The sequence below is a fragment of the Kogia breviceps genome, chromosome 12, assembly GCF_026419965.1.
Source record: "Kogia breviceps isolate mKogBre1 chromosome 12, mKogBre1 haplotype 1, whole genome shotgun sequence".
Taxonomy (NCBI): domain Eukaryota; kingdom Metazoa; phylum Chordata; class Mammalia; order Artiodactyla; family Physeteridae; genus Kogia; species Kogia breviceps.
In genome coordinates, this window is record NC_081321.1 from 13,516,322 (window position 1) to 13,538,991 (window position 22,670).

Below are 22,670 nucleotides of genomic sequence, written 5' to 3' on the forward strand. Positions count from 1 at the left end.
GATGTGATAAATATGCTAGGCATAATAGATAACTGATTTCAATTCAGCAGATTAAAGGTCCATTTAAAAATCTAGATAAGCTTCCCATCTACGTGTGTCAAACTGCTCAAAGAGGGAAATTGGGAAAGGGAGAATTATTAATCATTCACAGACTGTGGATAAAAGGAATACCCTCTACTTGGGGTTAGAGGAAGGTAGATTCCAGATATAACAAAGAAAGAAATCACCTAATAACATATATAATCTCCATTTTTCCCCAAAAGCCAGTTATAAATTTGTTTAAACAATCAAGTTTTTGAACAGTGATTATCTATGCGTTGTGTAAACTGTCACCTAATTTGGGGTAAGCAACTCCTACTTTGTCATTTTATAGAGATTTATTAAATCAAGAAGAAGAGTACCTTCTTGACACTATCCATGCCTTCCTTCTCTTCTCTGCCTCCCACCTCAAGCCTTTGCTGTACTCAGAATCTCAGGGGGCTCCTAGGCTCCATCTATGGCTTTTATATGGTAACCATTGCTTTTCCTTGCTATTCCCATGACTGCTCTGTTGTCCTTTCTCTGGGCTCTCTACTGATCCACTGAGAGCCGATTTTCTTCCCATCACACATAGAAGAAAACTCCCCAGCCTACTATCCATCAGCCCTTTCAGAAGGTCAGGCTTTCTTAGGAGATCATTTGACTCCCAGTATTGTACTGTCCTATTGATATATATGAGCCAAAATTTCTGGGACTCTGAAGATGGTGTTAGAATAGTACCATCTATCCCACTCTTAGTGTTACCACAATCAATGGAGACTGAGTCCTGAGACATAACATGTGTTCCTCAATTCCTACATACTCCAAAGCAAATCCTCGCTCTTCTAGGACTATGACAACCTTTATCTCTTCTTGAAAACCTGAACTTCAATTACAAAATCCCCTTCCATTGCACAGAATCATTTCTGCTTATAAAATTCTTTAGTGGCTCCCCAATTCCTGTAAGGTAAAATACAAGTAATTTAGCATAGCACACAAGGCCCTCTGTGGTTTGGTCCCTGCCTATCTCTGCACTTTCATCTCTGGAGTTAGCCCCACTGTCTGCCCATGCACCCAGCCTCTCTCTGCATCTGATCTACTTACCCTATGAACTGAGAAATCACACCTCTGCTAGGAGTCATCCATCTGTCAGGAGAACAGTGTCTTCACTGCCTACTTTGGGAACTCCTAATTATCTTCCAGAACACTCCTCCACCTTCTCTATAAACCCTTTCCTGTATCATTCTTTAAAAATTGGCCACCTTTTCTTTTTTCGTTTGGTCTGAACCTCAAAGTACTGTCTTACGGTCTCTTACTGAGTGTGTTTGTTTACATTTCTGTTTGTGTCTGCTAAAGGATACAAAGATTTTTATTTTTTTATTTTAAAATTTTATCCCTAGCAGCTAAAGCAGCACCAGACAGAGTAAGAGTCCAGAAAGTGTAGCTTGGCAAGTGAATGAATTTTGTATAATAAGTGATTCCTCAAAAATGCATTAACCAGCTCAATTACTAGAATTATTCTTCTGACTTAATTAAAACTTATTCCTGGTTGTTTCAAAAAGTCAGATTCATTTTCAACTGACAGATATGTGCTATTATTTAAACAATTCAAGGGAAAAATCTACTAATTCTAAAGTCAAAGAAAAAAAATCTCAAAATAAATTGAAAATCATTAGTGTTGTTGGAATAACTTCATTGGTATACTTTTCTTCTCCTCCTTCAAGAGTGCATGAGTGTTTCTCTCCCATCCTCCCTATCCCACCCCTGTAGGTGGTCACAAAGCACCGAGCTGATCTCCAAGAGGGAGGAGATATGGGGACATATGTATATGTATAGCTGATTCACTTTGTTATAAAGCAGAAACTAACACACCATTGTAAAGCAATTATACTCCAATAAAGAGGTTAAAAATAATTAAAAATAAAATATAAGTAAAAAATTTAAAAATAAATTTTAAAAAGAGAGTGCATGATTGTTATCTTTCCTGTGAGAGTTTCTTTGATTCTCTCAAGAGTTAGTTACTTTAACCCAGAGTTCTTTTCATTTTATTTCCATTAAAAATATTTATTTACCATTTTTCTAGGTGCTTGGCCTGTAGCATTCTTTATATATTTTATTAACATGTACCCATTACTCTGCACTTGATCATACATTTTATTACTAGACTGTAAACTTAAGGACAGAAACTTCGTTTAACAATAATATGTTACATAGATTTTGACCGCTTATTGTATTCCAGTCATCAGGGTATACCCCCCAAATATATTATCTCATCTAAACTTAATTACAAAAATCCAGAACAGATACTGTCATCTCCATTTTACAGATCAGAATATTAATGTTTATGAAGCTTAATTAACTTGCCCCAGGTCCCACAACCAGTAAGTGGCAGAACTAGTGCTCAGACCCACTCTGACTCCAAAGCTGAGGTTTTTACTGTGATTTTCATACTGTTTCTTACAACATATAAAATCTTGGGCTGAGTATTTATATTCTACAAATAGTTCTCACATCTTAAATTAAAAAAAAAAAAAAACTCTACTTCATTTTTTCAACAGCAGCCATGACATTTTTTCCCTCTACTTTGCAGCAAAACCCTTCCGAACAGTTGTCTGTATTCACGTTCTTCCATTTTTTTCCTCTCCTCTCATGCATTCTCCATGCAGGCTTTCATCTTCTCTGCTCCACTGAAATTGACCATTAGAGTCACTCATGACCTGCAAAGCTAAATCTGATGTTTGTTTCTCAGTCTTCATCTTACATGATCTGGTAGGAGCTGGCTCCCACATTCTTTAAGCTTTTCTCCTCCCTCACTGGGCATTCCTTCTCTATATTCTTTTCTTCTCCCAGACTGATCATAGTCTTAACCCTAAAGCCTCTTCTGTTGTATTTATCTTTACTCCTTAGTTTTCTCTTATAGTCATATAGCTTTAAATGCCATCTATATGCCAACTCCCAAATTTATATCGCCAACACAGGCATCAGTCACAAACTTCACACATACTCACTCAACATGTCTAAAACTAAAATCTTGATCTTATACTCGAAACTTCTTCCACCCATGGATGACCACTCTGTATGATCATTTCCAGTATTGGTTGTTCAGGTCAGATTCTTAGCCTGAATTTCTTTCTCTCAGAACCCAATGTCTAGGAATCCTACTGTCTCTCTCCTCAAAATATTTCCAGAACGTTACTTCTCATCACTTTCACTGGTCTAGGCCACCATCATATCTCCCCTGTATTCCTACAGTAGCCTTGTTATAGTCACCCTACTTCTCTTGCACCTTTAGAATTCTTCTCACACAGCAGTTAAATTAACCTCTTTTAAAATGTAAGTCAGGCCATATCATTCTTCTGTTTTATAATCCTGCAATGGCTCCCTTTTTCACTCAGATAAAAGTCAAAGTCCTTTCAATGGTCTGTTATTTTATATTAGTGTTAATAAGGGAGTTCTATACAGTGTGACTTTTAAAATCTTCCATTTTCACTATCAAAAACTTATTCTGATTTTAGAAGAAGCTGTCTCATATAGAAGAAAAGAATGTTTAAGAAAAATTTTAGTGTTTACTCATTTTTAAACAGAAGAGTAAGGCAAACATATGGTTAAAACTTGAGGTCTGTGCCAACAGCTTAGATACAAAGAAGCAATCTGACTTCACTTATTGAATTGTCTCTTAAAGTATTTTTCTTCCTTTTTTTGTGTAAAAGTTCATTCCTTTGATTTTTCAACAGCCATGTAGAAGTTAATAAAAAAAGATTTCTCACTCTGAGATTATTCTGGCTTCAAAAATCCATATCTATTCAAGAAATGAATAAATAACTATTTGTAAAGCATATATTCTTACCCTAGAAGAATTTATCTTTATTAATAAAAAAGACAGAATGGAGATTGGAAGTAACTATCCACTGTAACTTATCGAATTTTTTGCCATTCTTGATAAGAAAAGCTCACTAATGAGTGAAGTTACACATGAAGAAGCCAGACTCAATGGGAAAAAGAACTTTCCAGATTATGTGAGAAATAAAGTGAAATTATAGCTTCCATCCTACCACAGCAATATGAAAACTGAATAGAAAGTCAATTACAGGTAGAAGAATATTCAAGAAATTACTGTGCATTCCACAGAATCATCAACATTTTATGTTGAGATTCAGAGCTTCTTTTAAGCTGAGAAATATGTTCACATTACATTGAATGAATATTATGACCATGAAGGACTATGAAAGAAAAGAGACTTTTAGTTTTAGATATCTAAATGTGTAATAATTTAATTTTCAATAGTCTAAATTTCACTAATCTTGAAAAATAAATTTTTTTTACTCTAGTTTTTATTTCCCTTCCTTACTTTTAACTAGAATTATATTTTATCTGTCTACAATGGCTAATATAAGTTATTCCATTGTTGATAGAATACTGAATATAAGGCTGATATACAACCTGCCATTTGCCACGTACTGTGTTATGTAATATTCATTCCATTTATGGATAAGAAGAACAAGGCTTAGAAAGGTTAAATTCATCACTCAGAGAACATCTTGTTCAGTCATGGGGCCAATATTTGAATGCACATATATGCAAATCCAAACCTCTGATTCATCTTCTCCACTGATAACTTACATATTGACATCTCCGAGTTATTATTAACTCAATGAAATCAGGCCCCAAAGCACACATATATCCCCTACCCCATGCTCCTCCTCTGTGTTTTCTATCTGTTAAAGGTAATCCACTACAACATAATCTGGAAGCCTGGAATTCATCTTTAATTCTTCATTAATCCCTTTCTTCTTAGATACTTCTACCATCCAGGTGTACCCCTCTCAATCTTACAGTATCATTTATAACCTTCTAGGCAGTCTCATATATATTGATGGATTCAATGCCCAAATTCAAGTTTTTTTCCACTATAACAATCTTGTGTTTATCCTTAGCCACTTTTTTTGTCCATATCTACAATCCATCCAGGGTCTGAGTTTGATTCACCTTGACATATACAGGAATTGTATTGTCTATTGCATCTCAGCAATCAGCCCCCAAATTACTGGAGTCTCATTATCACCCAGAATAGTCCACATTTAAAATTATAAACAACTCTCTATGCTTTTAGCTGTCTCATTTAAACATTTCCTTTTGCCATTAGGAAAAATCTCAGATCCCTTTGCCTAGCATACAGAGTTCTTAAACATCCTGGCAACCACCTGTCTTTGTAATTGCATCCTCCATAACTTTCCAGATCAACTTGACTACATTCTGTGTTCTAGCCACAATGAGCCGCTCACCACTCCTAAGCTACATGCACATAGGCCCTTGTCTATGCACTTTTCTCTTCTTGGAATATCCTTTTCCAAATATCCATCTGATTGTAACCAACTTACTCTTTAAGACCCATTATGAGTTATTTCCTGCCCTCCCCCCATTCCCTAAGACAATGTTAATCATTCTTTTATTATGCTCAAGTTATTGTAATTTAAAAAAAAAAAGCTTATATATCAAAATTATAGCAATCCCCATAGAGTAATCAATCTCATTACTCTATGTACTTCTGCTATATTTCTACTTTTACAAGATACAACACAAAATTTAAGAGGATGCCTCAATTCAAATAGTTAAAATATTTTTTTCACATAACATTATATTACAAGGAAATATTTATGGAAACATCGTTGCAATTGGGTAGATAACCTACTTCTTTCTTTTATTTTAAGAATCAATTTTCCTCTTGAAATAAAGTCACTTCCAAGGGAATCCATGCTCACTATAAAACTGTTTGGGATTACCTGTGCAACGAACAATGCAGATTTATTGGCCTGGACTTGTCTTCCACTGTTTCCAAAACAGTAAGTATATCATTTGTGATTAATAAAACTTCCATCTCAATAAAAACCTCCTTGGAACTGGATAGTGAGCCATATATGGCATAATGAGAAAATCAAGAAGACATTTTATTCTAAAATTGAGGTAGCTCAATGTAAATCATGCCTATTGAAAGCAGGATTGAAAAGCAAAATGTAGAGGTGGCTTTAGAAACAGGCCTCATGCTCAGCTTGTCAGCTGGGTCATGAAAAGGTATTGGCATGACCAATCTCAATTTCTTTTCCTTATGTGACCAGCCAGTTTCTCTGGAATTACTAATTCAGAATGGTTTAGATCAGTACTGTCATTTACAAACAATATAAATCATGAAATTCTGGCTGAAGTAAAATTATTCAATGTAATTGGTTTACTGACCTTTTATTGACAAGAAGAAGTATATGTCAACTTTTACAGGATATTTTTCCGAAAACTAAGCCAAATAGGAGTTCTGATATTCTATCAGAACTAATTGCCATTGAAAAATTAACTGTTGATTTAACCATAAGGATTTGGAATTATTAATACTTAGAATAGTTGATAAAGTCAATTACATGATTTTTCAGTGTTATTAAGGAAAAAATATTTTAAATAATACATCTTAGTTACTTTTCCATGGCAAGACTTGCTTTAGAATCAAATTGTAAAATACATGACTTTCGAAGAAATAGAACGTATATTGTTATTTTAATATTATTATAAAGGATGTTTCTGCCCCTGCTCTTTTAGAAAGATTTGGTAATATAAAAATGTTAGGAAAATTCATCAGCTTTTAGTTCCCACATTTAGTCAGTCTAAATAAATTATCATCAAAGCAACTGTGATACATTTTTTAAATCATTTTTTATTAGGTTAATTATGACATGGTGTGTGTGTGTGTGTGTCTTTTATTAGTTTTCATGTTATAGCCAATTTCCACATGTATGAGGACAGGGAATGTATTTTCTTTGTAATTTCTGTCATCTAACATGGTACCTCTTATAAATAGGAAATCAGTACAGGTTTGTTTATTAAATTGAATTGGAAAAAAATATCAAATTGAATTGGAAAAAATACCAATCTCTGTAGGAGATTTAAAATGAAATAAAATTTCAAAAGTCTATAAGAAGCAGTTCAGCCCTAAAAGGAATTCCAACTGCTGTTAGCAGATATTTCAAAAATCTGATTTGTGGGCTAAGAACTTCCATTACTTTCTCACTAGGAGCAGCTATGCAGCTATGCCCTTCCATCTCATGAGTGAATTTCTTTAAAGTTTCAACTGTAGTATTTGTAAGATCTAGCATGTTTGTAGAATATATTTCCAGCTATTCACTGAAAAAGAATTTAATTCATTTTATGCCTGCTCATCATCTAACATACTACTTTTCACATAACAGGTAATCAAAAAATGTTAAACATATAAAAAGCTTGGAATATTTTGTCTTTCAAGCTACTCTTCATAGCTTTTTTCTACATGGTTATGATAGTGAAACACTGTCTCCATGTTGTTTTGTCATCTGTCACTTAACCTCTGGTAAACATTTTATATGCGAGTGATCATGGACAATGGGCCTCTTTAAGAAATGCCATCTGGGACTGATACTAAATGGTTTTCCTAAGAGAAAGTGGCAAAATTGTGGATGATGAGACATAACAGAAACACAACTTCCTTCAAAGAGAGCTTCAATAAGGATTTGTAAATGTATTTCCAAAAGACTATTTCTTATGAAAATCAGAAAATCTGCCTCTCTCCTGGGCTAAACAACTTAAAGAAATCCAGATCTTTTTAAGACATCAGAAATCCATCATGTGGGCCGGTTGGGGAGATGTAATAACTCCCACTGTGCTCATTGCTTTGAGTTACAGAGATTCTAACCCAGTTTATTTGATGGAGATATATCCAGATCACAGCAAATAAGTCACTTAATTTCATTTTCTTTCACGGAATGACCCCTGCCCATAAATATTTGGTATTGAATCTATCATTTATTACAGCTTGAATTTCTCATACCCAGCCATGTGGAGCTGTAATGAGCATTTATGTCTCTATTTTTTCCAAGATAACACACAACCTGAAATATGCAGAATTACAGGTTTCCTATCTCTTTGTGGTTTCCAGAAGTGGGTTTCAGAAGATGAAGATTAAACTCAGATGTATTAGTTATAGCTGCATCGAGAGTGTGTACAAATAAACTCCAACATTTTCAAGCACACAAATTCACCTTCAACCCTATTAAAAAATATGTTTCAAAAACAAATGGTAAAATTTTGCCCATGAAAGTTTTATAATCCTCTCCTTTGCAGACAGGACTTATACCATATCTATATTCACAATGCCTCCACACTGCAGTAAGAAAGTGTTATTCTCACCTCAATAATTTCTATGACCTACCTTCCCTACTTAAATTCAAAACAAATAGTATGGTGGTTACTTAGCATTTCTAAATTGTGGTAAACTCCTCCAGTGCAGAGATTCTCAACCTTTATTGAACAGTAGAATCTCCTGGGGAGATTTAAAAATAAACCCATGTGTTCCCAAGGATTCTAATTTAACTGGTCTGTGGAGGGGCACAGGCATTGGTATTTTCGGTGCTCCTGAAAATGCGTTAAAGCCCAGGAAAATCAGAAACTTTTGCGGAATTTCAAAAGAGGCCTAAATAAATCTTAATCTTAATAAAAGTTTATTCCTTAGACTGTTGTCTGAGTAGCCAACCCTGATCCCACTATAAATGATCATTTCAGGGATATCCTTAAAATCAAATAATAGAAGCAAGTTGTGGATGAAAATTCCTTATCATTCTTCCATCCTGTACAAGAAAGACCCTCAGAGCTCAACTAATTCAAATATCTCATTTATATGTGAAGATTTTTATGATGAAGGAAAGTTAAAGGGGCTAACTAGAGGGCACTAGGCTACTTAGGAATAGAATAAGAACCAGAATGAAGGACTGACTTCTCTCCTCTCCACACGTGTTACTGCATCAAGCTGCCTCCCTTCCTGCCCTTATGTGCCATGCCCTGCTCCATGAATGCACTGTGAAAACCTCACTGCCTGTCTCAGCCTTACCTGGGCTCTGCTCTTGGGCATGAAACCTGTTAGACCTATGAGAGTCAGAGTCCCAAAGAGTTTTACAGTATGAGATCTTCTGGAAGTGCTGGTTCCAGAATGCCTAGCCATGGATGTATAGAATCTTATAACTAAAACTGACAATAATTAATGTATTCAAACCACTTTTTTATTGTCTGAGGAAACAGGGACCCAGAGAGGGTAAATCAACCCATCTGTTCTCCTGGTGCCACAGATTTTGGTTTGGTTTTTCTAGGCATAGGAATTTGTACAATATTGAAATTAAAAGGATCCTTAAGAATAGAAATGCTATATTTATCAGCGTGGTCCTTTTCTAATGACATCTTATTCAAAATCTCCATGTGTAAGATCAACGAACAGTCTATATACATGCTACATGGGGCGGGGGGGGGCAGAGTGGCATTTGAAATTCTGGAGTCAAATCTATTTACCATCTCCTCAACACCTTTCTAAAGCCTACTCCCCCAACCACAAATCCATATGAAAACAAATATAAAACTCCTGAAAACCACTGATTTTGTGCTAGAAGCTCAAAGAACTTAAGGTAATTAAGGCTAGTTAATGAAGACAGGGTACAGATGTCCTGATATAACGTCTGGTGCTCTTTCCACTATATGAACCTGTTTCTGGCATGTTTTGCTTCTGCCATGTTTTTGTTTGTTTGCTTAATTTTAACTGACTTAATAAACCTTTTCACAGCATGGTAAGCACAGGAGGCTCAGCTCGGTGCTCTGTGATGACCTAGATGGGTGGGAATGGGGGGGGCAGGGTGGTGGGAGGGAGGTCCAAGAGGGAGGGGATATAGGTATACATATAGCTGATTCACTTCATGGTACAGCAGAAACTAAGATAACATTGTAAAGCAATTATACTCCAATTAAAAAGAAAAAAACTACTGGTGAACCCCACCAACTTGGGTATTAAAAGTTTCCATTTTCATCCTCTTTCTGAGACCATCAACACTCTTAGATGCATCCTTTTAACATCTTAATTCCACTAATCATCTTCCTTATCTTCGTGTTTTCTATTCACAGAAGTCTATGGAAATTTAGTCCCCATCATGCTTACAATATCAAAAAAGATGTTTAGATATAGTCCCTTATCAGAATATAAATTAGCTAATATCCAACACACAGAGAACCCAAAGAATGGTGCCAAACATCCGTTCCCCCAAATTGCCTTAAAGTATGTATTATATCAACCTTAGTTGGACAGCTAGAAGTTCATTCTCTCTATGCCCTATTGCTTGATACATCCTTTCATACACATACTTGAATCAAGAGTTCTGACTTCACTCTGCCCTGTATGCCTCGGGGTTAAGGCCAGGGTGACTGTTGATCCAGACTCCATCAAAGGAGAGAAATGAGTCCCTTCATTTTTGTAGGAATCAGCTTAGGTCATTCAGATTTTCAGAGTGAAATATGGCCAAGACGTATAAATATAGTAAGGTCATAAATATAACTCATTACACAACTTAAATGTGAAGAAAAATGCACTTAATATATCACACTTTTCCTCATGAGCTCCTACCCTGTAACTAATGAGAAGAAAAAAACTTTCCATCAATTACAAAAAATTAGTCAATTCAATAATTTAAATAGTCCTTTTAGAGTTATGCAGTCTCCCTCCTTCAGATAAAATGCTCAGTCACTCAGATAGCTTCCTGACACCTTCTCTTTCTAAGAGGATATCTGTATACAAAGGATCAGAAAAGAAACAGATTACTTGAGCTAGTTACTTATCCAAGTCAAAGGCATTTTTAAGCTGGTGGTTATTTGTTATATCTTGTGTAGCTTGTGATTGGTGCTCTCCCAGCTTCACCAGGGCTTACTGACACTCCCTGGGTGACTTGGGCTCTCGCAGGCACCATAGACCCATATGGGACATCCAGCTGACCTCAGCTCAGATGATTCAATCAGACGCCCTTATTACAGAGCCCCTTTGTCCCCACCATGTGACCCCCTTTATGAAAACACCCTCACACAGATATCTTTAGCTGTGCCTAGACTCCATCTCTTCTGTACAGAAACCAAAAAAGACCCAATAAAACTAAACACAGGTGTTCCTTTTGCCTGTGTGTCACATGGCCCGAAGTTTAAGGTCACTCCACAAGTTGGTACAAGAGCAGTTCAATAGGTGACTTTCTTCCAAGATCTGAAGCTTGGGGTACAGAATGGAGTCCCCTCTGCCCTCATCATTAGGCTATGCTCACTTATCTAACACTCCTCCCCATGGGTCGTCTTATAGGCAGAAGAGGGGGAAATTGGGATACCTCTGTCTACCATACTCACTCTGTCCCTCTTTCTCTGTCTTCTGCTTCCCACAATATCAAATTGCCAGAAAGTCATGGGTTTTTCTTTTGCCACATTCCCCTTCCAATATGCCACATCCTCCGTCCTCACTCCTGTTGATTCTTCTGTGGATAGGAATATTTTCTGTAAATACTGTGGAGGACATTAACATCTGAGCCCTCCTAACTTAGTGTTAGACCTTCTTTTCACATTCTCGCTGAAATTAGGCCAAAACTTTTCCCAAGAGGATGGATGCTTCAGACCATTTAGGGCAAGGTTATATACTCTGAAAAGTAAAAGAGAAAATCACAATCATAATTTTCTAATCTTTACCTTATTGAGTTAACTTTTAGCTTGCTAATACTTGTACCTGCTACTGTTATACCAAAAACCAAAACAAACAAAAATAACTTTCTCCAGATGAGGAGGGACAAAGGGGAAAAAAATGACTCAAAATTCATTCTGCTAAAAGAATATTATTGGGTTGTATAAAGATATCTGCCCAGTAATGTTTAAAATTATAAATGTTTAAAATGTATCCCTTGGGCAGTTACATTTTAACAATATCTTTAGATATGAAAACTAAAGAAGCCAAGCCTCAGGAAGCCTCAGGATTTAAAAACTTTATTTGTTGGATTTTTTCCTTCGTATTTTGCATATTTGTCCATTAAATGGCAAGGTAGAATTCTATGTTATTTTCAAAGAGGTTTACTTTGCTTTAAAGTTCTTTATAAACTTAATTTTATTGACTTTAAGTTCTACAGTTTTAATTTGGTATGTTGATCAAAGACTGTTCTTAGTGATCATGGAACATTTTACCAATAATCTTATTCATATATACAAGCCAGGTGTAGCTTGTTTTTTTAATTCCTATAAGCCTCTGTGGATCTGGATGTTACTGAAGCTGTTAAAAGTATCCATGAATTCTTCTTGTCTAAAGTCTTTCCTGTATTCACTCTCATTTACTATGGTAATTTACAGCATAGTTTTAAATATTCAAAATATGAATAATCTTTCTATTTATGCTTAAAGAATCATTTCCTCTATGAAGTCCCACAGCTATTTTGATTCTATACGTTTAGAGCTCATATCTTTAAAGATGCCCAAGGAATTTAGTCACCCTGGAGCAAAAAAATGTGCTTAAGAGTTAACATCTTTATTGATTTAAGGGAGTCATAACTCCAAGAATATAAATTTGAGATTCTTAGTCCCATCTTGTAATCAACATTGTTGGAAATTAAGAGTAAATGCTACCTGTTAGCAACCATTGTGGAAACAGTTTTCTTAGGTGGAAAATAAATGTAGGTGTCTATGGACATAGCCATGCATGCAGTATATTAGAAATGAACCACTAATCAGTACCTAGGCTTGAGGAATATTGTATTTATCTTCTAGCTACTGAATGAAGTTACTGAAATAGCAGATTATGTTTATACTCCAAAAGAAATTTATAGATAATAATAGCTTCCCTTTTGAAGTGACTTCTGCCTGTCCATATGTGTTGTCTTTTGCAGCAAATCAATTCTCAGATCTATGTTATTCAGCACAACATTACAGAGTGAGCCTCCCAAAGAACTGATAGCTCCAGGAGTGTGGGATATAAGTCAGCCATCCCCAGTGACCCTGCAGGTAAGTGTCAGGTTATGAGATTAAAGTACACACAGCAAGTATTGGTTGATAAATAGCTTGTTGTCAATTACAGAAACACTTTTCTTCCAGGATCACACATTTTAATAGTCTTCTCTTTCTCCAGCCTTCTGGGATTTGTAAAATCTCTATTGCTTTTATTTTGCATTTAGTATTCTCAAAGCACTTTTCTCTCACCTTTCATAATAGCAATTTCAAGCCATTCTCTATCAAACACAATCATGAAGGAGAGGGATGGAGTGTTGCCACTAATCTACTCATTATACATATTCATTTTTCTTTCCATTGTCTAAAAACAGTCATTAGTATATATTATTAACTTGGTACCTTATTCACACCTGCCTCTTCATTGTGTCATGTTTCCTTAAAATTTCTTTTGTTGTTTGTTTCCTAAATGACTAGCAGTTAGCTGGATAGTGGGGGAGAAACTGCCAACAAAAATCCTTTCTTTTTCCTTAAAGGCTCTCTACTTTCTGCTATTTGTAATCATGAATGAAAGGTGGTTAATGATTCCAGGCTTTGGTCCTTTCTACTCAGAGGATTTTTTTCTCACTTTCCTCATTTTTTCATGATTATAAGTGATCAGATTCATCAGATACCTGAAGCATGGACAATCCCATACATGGCAATGCAGGGAAAATGGACTTTTCCATCTCCATAGGGAAAACTGGGCAGCATTCTGTAGAACAGGATTTTTCAACCTTGGTACTATTGACATTTTGGACAGGATAAGTCTTTGTTGTGGGGACTGTCCTATGCATTGTAGGATACTTGACAGCATCTTTGACTTTTACCCACTAGGTGCCAGTAGCACTTCCCCAGTTCTGACAATCAAAAATGCCTCCAAATATTGTCAGATGATCTCTAGGGGTAAATTTGCCTTCAGTGAGGATCACGACACTAGAGGGAACTAGTGCAGTCCGGAGGTTCGTAAAATTTCCAGGTTTGGGGTGAGGGGTGTGAGGGACAAAGTTTAGCAAAATGGACAGCAAGATGTTAAAAACGGTAAAGAAAAATAACACTAATAAAAATGTGGCTTTCACTCTGAAGGATGGAGGATGTCCCCCCCAGACAGTAGCCAAAGATCCACTTCGAATCCATGGACATGATGATAAAAAAGAGTGGTTGTTCAGGGTGGATCTCGGCACAACATCCTAACACTCAGCATTGATGGCTTACTGATTAGCAGATGTTTCCTCATAACAGGACAGCTACTTTCTTTGAGAGGATGAGTGCATTTCTTATCAGACTATTTCTTGCCAGATCCAAACCACCTGAGCTTAACCAAAATCTTCCAAGTTTGACCATTACCAGAGCTTTGTGGATGTAAATTTATGAGTATCTGGGCCTTTAGCAGCAGCGGTGGGGTGGAGGATGTAAGGGAGACTATCAGATGAGACTCGCCTTGATTCTTCTCAGATGAAGGGAACAGCTGCTTTAGGAACACAGATCTTGGAAGTGGAATCTGAAGCAAAGTTTCGAGTATTCGACAGCAGCATAGATTTCAAAGCAGAGACCTGGAGCCATGACAGAATTTATCTTACAGAAAAAGGAGAGAAGGCATGGAAATAATTCAACAGTATGCAAAAACATTAAATTATCTGCTTTTACAAAATAATTTCAAATGGTATAGACATAGAGGGAAACGTCTCAGATGTTTTTAATTGATGATGAAATATACAAAATAAAATAGGAGTTACTAAGGTATTAAAGTTAAAAGCCTTAATAACCAGCACCACTCTAATTACACACAGCTAAATTTAAAGCAGAATTTTCAACCTAAAGATTATGAGATGGTAAGGAAATTCCCCTACAGAACACTCATCCCCTCTGTTGCTGTCCTAGGTTTCTCTTCACACTCTCTCTGGTTATTCTTTCTCTGTCTTCTTTCTAGACTCCTCTTCTTCTGCTAGTCCCCACTGTTGCCAGTTCTCAAGGATTCCATTGCTGCCCATTGCTATTCTCAGCAGATGTATTCTCCCTGAGAGAATTTCTTTAAAGCCTTATTGAGATATACTTCACATACCATACAGTCCTCCCATTTAAAGTGTCCAATTCAGTGCTTTCTAGTATTTTCACAGATATGTGCAACTAATCTCACCAACGTCAACTTTAGAGCATTTTCATTTTTATAAAGAAACCTCATAACTTTTAGCTATCACTTCCTAGTCCCAACTCTAAGCAACTACTAATGCACTTTCTGTCTCTGTAGATTCACCTATTCTGCCCATTTCACATAAATAGAATCATACAATATGCGTTCTTTTGTGGCTAGATTATTTTACTTAGCATAATGTTTCAAAATTCATCCACTTTGTAGCATATATCAGTATTTATTTCTTTTTTATTGTTGAATAATATTACATTATATAGATATACCACACTTTATCCACTTATTAGTTGATATGCATTTAGATTGTTTCCACCTTTTGACTATTAAGAATAATGCTGCTATGAACATTCATATACAAATTTGTGTGTGAACATATATTTTCATTTATCTTAGGTGTATACCCAGCAGTGGAATTGCTGGGTCTCATTCATTCCTAAGGTTTAATTTACAGTATCTTGCAGGTTCACTTCTAAGTCTGCATTTTTAGTTCAGACTCCTTTACACCACAAGCTTCAGACAAATATAAGCACGTGCCTGCCTAGCTTCTCACCTGGATATTCTGTAGACAGCTTCAAAGACAACACATCCCAAACTGAGCTGACCATCCTCTCAAAATGCTTTCACTCCCTGAATTATTTATGTCTGTTCATGCCCCCAGATACACCGAGCTGTTTCACTTGTCTCCTCCTTCTTTCTCGCTACTCATATTCAGTCCACACTATAGTCTGCCAACTTATCTCCATGTGTTACTCATGTCTGTCCTCTCAATTCCCCACCTCATCTGCCCTAGTTCAACAGTTCCCTCCTAGGTTACAATGGTTTAGATGTTTTTTCTTGGCTTTAGTTTTGTTATTCTCTAATCCAAAATCCACAAGTGTGATCCTTCTAAAATGTAAATCTGAACCTGCCACTCTCCCATTTATACTCTTCAATAACTCAGCGCTACCTAGAGAATTAAGGATGAGCAATACAACGTAGCCCCCTCCACTGTTTCCCTTGCCAATCCTTGACTGACAATGTTGCTCCAGCAACACTGAGTTATAGTTTCTTACATGCACTGTGCTGCTTTTACCTTATGTGCATTTATCAATACTATTCCCTGCCTGCAATGTATCTACTGTCTTCCCTTCACCATCTACTGCCCATCTCTCAGGCTTAGTGTCTGTAACTCTTATTTACCTTTTAGGGTCCATGGACCCTTCTCTAGGAATCTCTCCCTTACCCCCTCCTCTCTTTCCACTCCAAGCAGGGTTAAGTGCCCTTCCTCTATATTCACATAATAGCCAATAAGATTTTTATCAACACATTTACATTATATTTCTTTCTCAAGAACTTCTTTCCCATTGACTTCTTGATTTTTGAGGACATTGACAGTGTTTTATCGCCAGAATCTAGCATAGCACCAGGAATACAGTATTTATAAATTACTGATATGTGTCCATACCTCTGATCACTACAATAATCAAACCTACAGATATTTCTAAACTTAGCACTTTGGTCTGCTTGTTGGAATTCTGATAGATAACCACTATGTTCAGTTTGTCTTCTTGTGTGAGCAGTCCTTCTCTTTAAACCATCGTTCTTACCTACGCATTCATGCAAAGTATTTTCCTTTACCTAACATTTCATTACCTGCTTATCCTTAATTATCAGCAATGTCATGGGGAGGCAACAGTCTTATTATTGGTACCTGGCCCTTAGACCACAGTACATTTTGTGCCCTAATGTAGCATAGGTTCTTTTCTCTTCACTCCTGAACCACTATACAGGTCCCTCTTTTACAACTACTTCTTGAGACTCACAGCAATTGCCACCTAGTTAGTAGGCATCCTTCCCTCCCTTGAACTGCATAGAACTTATGGTCCAATATTTGTGTGCCTTATAATATCCAACTATATGTACAATCAGGCTGCGTTTCTTTGAACAAACTGACAGAATCATGGGGGTCTGAGCAAGCCCATGGACACCTGATTGGCATGGTTGTGGATCATGGACACTAGGGACATTCACAGCAGCTCCTTCAAGGAATTCCAAGACATGAAGTCATAGTAGAAACCGTGGTGGCCAAGTGTAAGTGGAAAATGATGAGGGAGGAAGTAAAGTAAGATGGATAAATGGAACACAAGAAGCTAATATTCACATGTTTAAGGAGGTATGAATTAGAAGTTTGGATGAACTGGGTCTGAGTATTTGCCTGTACCCCGGAAGAAAGAGCCTCATAATTTTTTTTGCTTGAAAACAGGAGTCTATCTTCAACACTTGACAAATAGGTGTCATGGCACATGCAGTGCACACATTAAACGAATGCTCCTGGAGCATTCCATTAAAAAAAAAAAAGACTGAGGCCAAGGCCAGACTTAGTGGGTCATGACCACAGAAGGAGAAGAGTCACATGTTTGCCATTAATAAATTGAAACACAGCTTTAGGGTGATATATATATATATATATAGTACCCTATTTTAATTGTTAATGTTTACTTTTCTCCTCCTCCATAATGCGTAGTACTCAAAAGAATTCTAGGGCAGCAGTCGGCAAACAGTCAGGGCAGGAGGAGCCGTGAGCCTGAGCTGCACACAGCGGCCCGCACGGCAAAACAGAAAGCCAGCTGAACAGAGTGCGCAGAGTGGCACTGGCAGCCATGACGCAGGCAGCCCAGGCAACCAGGGCGGCCCAAACAGCCTCACACGAAGCCTCCGTGACTCCAACTGCTCCACGGACTGCGAGGTATGGCGGCACAGCCCCACTACAGCAGTCTCAGTCTCTGTGGGGCTAGCAGAAGCATTTCTCTATTTTACTTACCACCTCATTTCTACTCTAGTGGCTTGGACAACAAGCCGTGTGACTGACAGCGTCTTGGTGCTCCAGCTGGGTGTCAGGCCTGTGCCTCTGAGGTGTGAGAGCCAAGTTCAGGACACTGGTCCACCAGAGACCTCTAGACTCCACTTAATATCAAATGGCGAAAGCTCTCCCAGAGACCTCCATCTCAACACTAAGACCCAGCTCCACTCAATGACCAGCAAGCTACAGTGCTGGACACCCCATGCCAAACAACTAGCAAGACAGGAGCACAACCCTACCCACTAGCAAAGAGGCTGCCTAAAATCAGAATAAGGTCACAGATACCACAAAACATACCACTGGATGCTGTCCTGCCCACCAGAAAGACAAGATCCAGCCTTATCCACCAGAACACAAGCACCACTCCCCTCCACTAGGAAACCTACACAACCCACTGAACTAACCTTAGCCACTGGGGACAGACACTAAAAACACGGGAACTACGAACCTGCAGCCTGTGGAAAGGAGACCCCAAACACAGTAAGTTAAACAAAATGAGAAGACAGAGAAACACACAGCAGATGAAGGAACAAGGTAAAAACCCAGCAGACCAAACAAATGAAGAGGAAATAGGCTGTCTACTTGAAAAAGAATTCACAGTAATAATAGTAAAGATGATCCAAAATCTTGGAAATAGGATGGAGAAAATACAAGAAACGTTTAACAAGGACCTAGAAGAACTAAAGAGCAAACAAATGATGAACAGCACAATAAATGAAATTAAAAATTCTCTAGAAGGGATCGGTAGCAGAATAACTGAGGCAGAAGAACGGATAAGTGACCTGGAAGATAAAATGGTGGAAATAACTACCACAGAGCAGAATCAAGAAAAAAGAATGAAAAGAATTGAGGACAGTCTCAGAAGCTCTGGGACAACATTAAATGCACCAACATTCCAATTATAGGAGTCCCAGAAGAAGAAGACAAAAAGAAGGGGACTGAGAAAATATTTGAAGAGATTATAGTTGAAAACTTCCCTAATATGGGAAAGGTAATAGTCAAGTCCAGGAAAAGCAGAGAGTCCCATACAGAATAAATCCAAGGAGAAACACACCAAGACACATATTAGTCAAACTATCAAAAATTAAATACACGGAAAAAAATATTAAAAGCAGCAAGGGAAAAACAACAAATAATATATACAAGGGAATCCCCATAAAGTTAACAGCTGATCTTTCAGCAGAAACTCTGCAAGCCAGAAGGGAGTAGCAGGACATATTTAAAGTGATGAAAGGGAAAAACCTACAACCAAGATAATTCTACCCAGCAAGGATCTCATTCAGGTTTGACGGAAACATTAAAACCTTTACAGAGAAGCAAAAGCTAAGAGAATTCAGCACCACCAAACCAGCTTTACAACAGATGCTAATGGAACTTCTCGAGGCAGGAAACATAAGAGAAGGAAAAGACCTACAAAAACAAACCCAAAACAAGAAAATGGTAATAGGAACGTACATATTGATAACTACCTTAAATGTAAATGGATTAAATGCTCCAACTAAAAGAAATAGACTGGCTGAATGGATACAAAAACAAGACCTGTGTATATGCTGTCTACAAGAGACCCACTTCAGACCTAGGGAGACACACAGACTGAAAGTGAGGGGATGGAAAAAGATATTGCGTGCAAATGGAAATCAAAAGAAAGCTGGAATAGCAATACTCAGGTCAGACAAAATAGACTTTAAAATAAAGACTATTACAAGAGACAAAGAAGGACACTGCATAATGATTAAGGGATCAATCCAAGAAGAAGATATAACAATTATAAATGTTTATGCACCCAACAGAGGAGAACATAAAGCAATACATAAGGCAAATGCTAATAGCCATAAAAGGGGAAATCAACAGTAACACAATTATAGTAGGGGACTTTAACACCCCACTTTTACCAATGGACAGATCATCCAAAATGAACATAAATAAGGAAACACAAGCTTTAAATGATACAAGAAACAAGATGGACTTAATTGATATTTATAGGACATTCCATGCAAAAACAACAGAATACACTTTCTTCTCAAGTGCTCATGGAACATTCTCCAGGATAGTTCATATCTTGGGTCACAGATCAATCCTTGGTAAATTTAAGAAAATTTAAATCATATCAAGTATCTTTTCTGACCACAGTACTATGAGACTAGATATCAATTACATTAAAAAATCTGTAAAAAATACAAACACATGGAGGCTAAACAATACACTACTAAATAACCAAGAGATCACTGAATAAATCAAAGAGGAAATCAAAAAATACCTAGAAAAAAAATGACAATGGAAACACGATGACCCAAAACCTATGGGATGCAGCAAAAGCAGTTCTAAGAGGGAAGTTTATAACAATTCAATCCTACTGCAAGAAACAAGAAACATCTCAAATAAACAACCTAACCTTACACCTAAATCAATTAGAGAGAGAAGAACAAAAAGAAAACCAAAGTTAGTAGAAGGAGAGAAATCATAAAGACCAGATCAGAAATAAATGAAAAAGAAATGAAGGAAACAATAGCAAAGATCAATAAAACTAAAAGCTGGTTCTTTGAGAAGATAAAATTGATAAACCATTAGCCAGACTCATCAAGAAAAAAATGGAGAAGACTCAAATCAACAGAATTAGTAATGAAAAAGAGATGTAAAAACTGACACTGCAGAAATACAAAGGATCATGAGAGATTACTACAAGCAACTATATGCCAATAAAATGGAAAACCTGGAAGAAATGGACAAATTCTTTGAATGCACAATCTTCGTAGACTGAACCCAGAAGAAATAGAAAATATAAACAGACCAATCACAAAGACTGAGATTGAGACTGTGATTAATAATCTTCCAACAAACAAAAGCCTAGGACCAGATGGCTTCACAGGCGAATTCTATCAAACATTAGGGAAGAGCTACACCTATCCTTCTCAAATTCTTGCAAGATATAGCAGAGGGAGGAACACTCCTAAACTCACTCTATGCAGCCACCATCACCCTGATACCAAAACAAGACAAAGATATCACAAAGAAAACTACAGGCCAATAGCACTGAAGAACATAGATGCAAAAATCCTCAACAAAATACTAGCAAACAGAATCCAACAGCACATTAAAAGGATCATACACCATGATGAAGTGAGGTTCATCCCAGGAATGCAAGAATTCTTCAATATATGCCAGTCAGTCAATGTGATAAACCATATTGACAAATTGAAGGAGAATAACCATATGATCATCTCAGTAGATGCAGAAAATGCTTTTGACACAATTCAATACCCATTTATGACAAAAACCTTCCAGAAAGTAGGCATAGAGGGAACTTACCTCAACATAATAAAGGCCATATATGACAAACCCACAGCCAACATCATTCTCAGTGGTGAAAAATGGACACTATTTCCTCTAAGATCAAGAACAAGACAAGGTTGTACACTCTCACCACTATTATTCAACATAGTTTTGGAAGTTTTAGCCACAGCAATCAGAGAAGAAAAAGAAGTAAAATGAATCCAAATCGGAAAAGAAGAAGTAAAACTCTCACTGTTTGCAGATGGCATGATACTATACATAGAGAATCCTAAAGATGCTACCAGAAAACTGCTAGAGCTAATCACTGAATTTGGTGAAGTAGCAGGATACAAAACTAATGCACAGAAATCTCTCGCATTCCTATACACTAATGATGAAAAATGTGAAAGAGAAATTAAGGAAACCCTCCCATTTACCATTGCAACAAAAAGAATAAAATACCTAGGTATAAATCTACCTAAGGAGACAAAAAACCTGTATGCAGAAAACTATAAGACACTGATGAAAGAAATTAAAGATGATACAAGCAGATGGAGATATATACCATGTTCTTGGATTGGAAGAATCAACATTGTGAAAATTACTACCCAAAGCAATCTACAGATTCAGTGCAATCCCTATCAAACTACCAATGACATTTTTCACATAACTAGAACAAAAAATTTCACAATTTGTATGGAAACACAAAAGACCCCGAATAGCCAAAGCAATCTTGAGAAAGAAAAATGGAGCTGGAGGAATCAGGCTCCCAGATTTCAGACTACACAAAAAGCTACAGTAATCAAGACAGTATGGTACTGGCACAAAAACAGAAATATAGATCAATGGAACAGGATAGAAAGTACAGAGATAAATCCTCACACATATGATCACCTTATTTTTTATAAAGGAGGCAAGAATATACAATGGAGAAAAGACAGCCTCTTCAATAAATGGTGCTGGGAAAACTGGACAGCTACATGTAAAAGAATGAAATTAGAACACTCCCTAGCACCATACACAAAAATAAACTCAAAATGGATTAAAGGCCTTAATGTAAGGGCGGACATTATCAAACTCTTAGAGGAAAACATAGGCAGAACACTCTATGACATAAATCAAGTCAAGTCAAGATCCTTTTTGACCCACCTCCTAGAGTAACGGAAATAAAAACAAAAGTAAACAAAGGGACCTAATGAAACTTAAAAGCCTTTGCACAGCAAAGGAAACCATAAACAAGATGAAAACACAACCCTCAGATTGGAAAAAAATATTTGCAAATGAAGCAACTGACAAAGGATTAATCTCCAAAATTTACAAGCAGCTCATTCAGCTTCATATCAAAAAAACAAACAACTCAATCCAAACATGGGCAGAAGACCTAAATAGACCTTTCTCCAAAGAAGATATACAGATTGCCAGCAAACACATGAAAAGATTCTCAACATCACTAATCATTAGAGAAATGCAAATCAAAACTACAATGAGGTATCACCTCCCACCGGTCAGAATGGCCATCATAAAAAAATCTACAAACAATAAATGCTGGAGAGGGTGTGGAGAAAAGGGAAC

General features: G+C 36.8%; 1 protein-coding gene across 3 annotated transcripts in view; it reads left to right on the forward strand.

The window, feature by feature from the left end:
• Positions 1–22,670, forward strand: part of PIK3C2G (phosphatidylinositol-4-phosphate 3-kinase catalytic subunit type 2 gamma) — a 342,287-nt gene that overhangs the window by 74,345 nt on the left and 245,272 nt on the right. For all 3 annotated transcript variants that reach the window (XM_059082718.1, XM_059082719.1, XM_059082720.2), the window contains 2 exons: positions 5,727–5,858; positions 12,744–12,858. In XM_059082718.1, the coding sequence (XP_058938701.1) occupies positions 5,727–5,858; positions 12,744–12,858 (247 nt within the window). The remainder of the gene's footprint in view (positions 1–5,726; positions 5,859–12,743; positions 12,859–22,670) is intronic.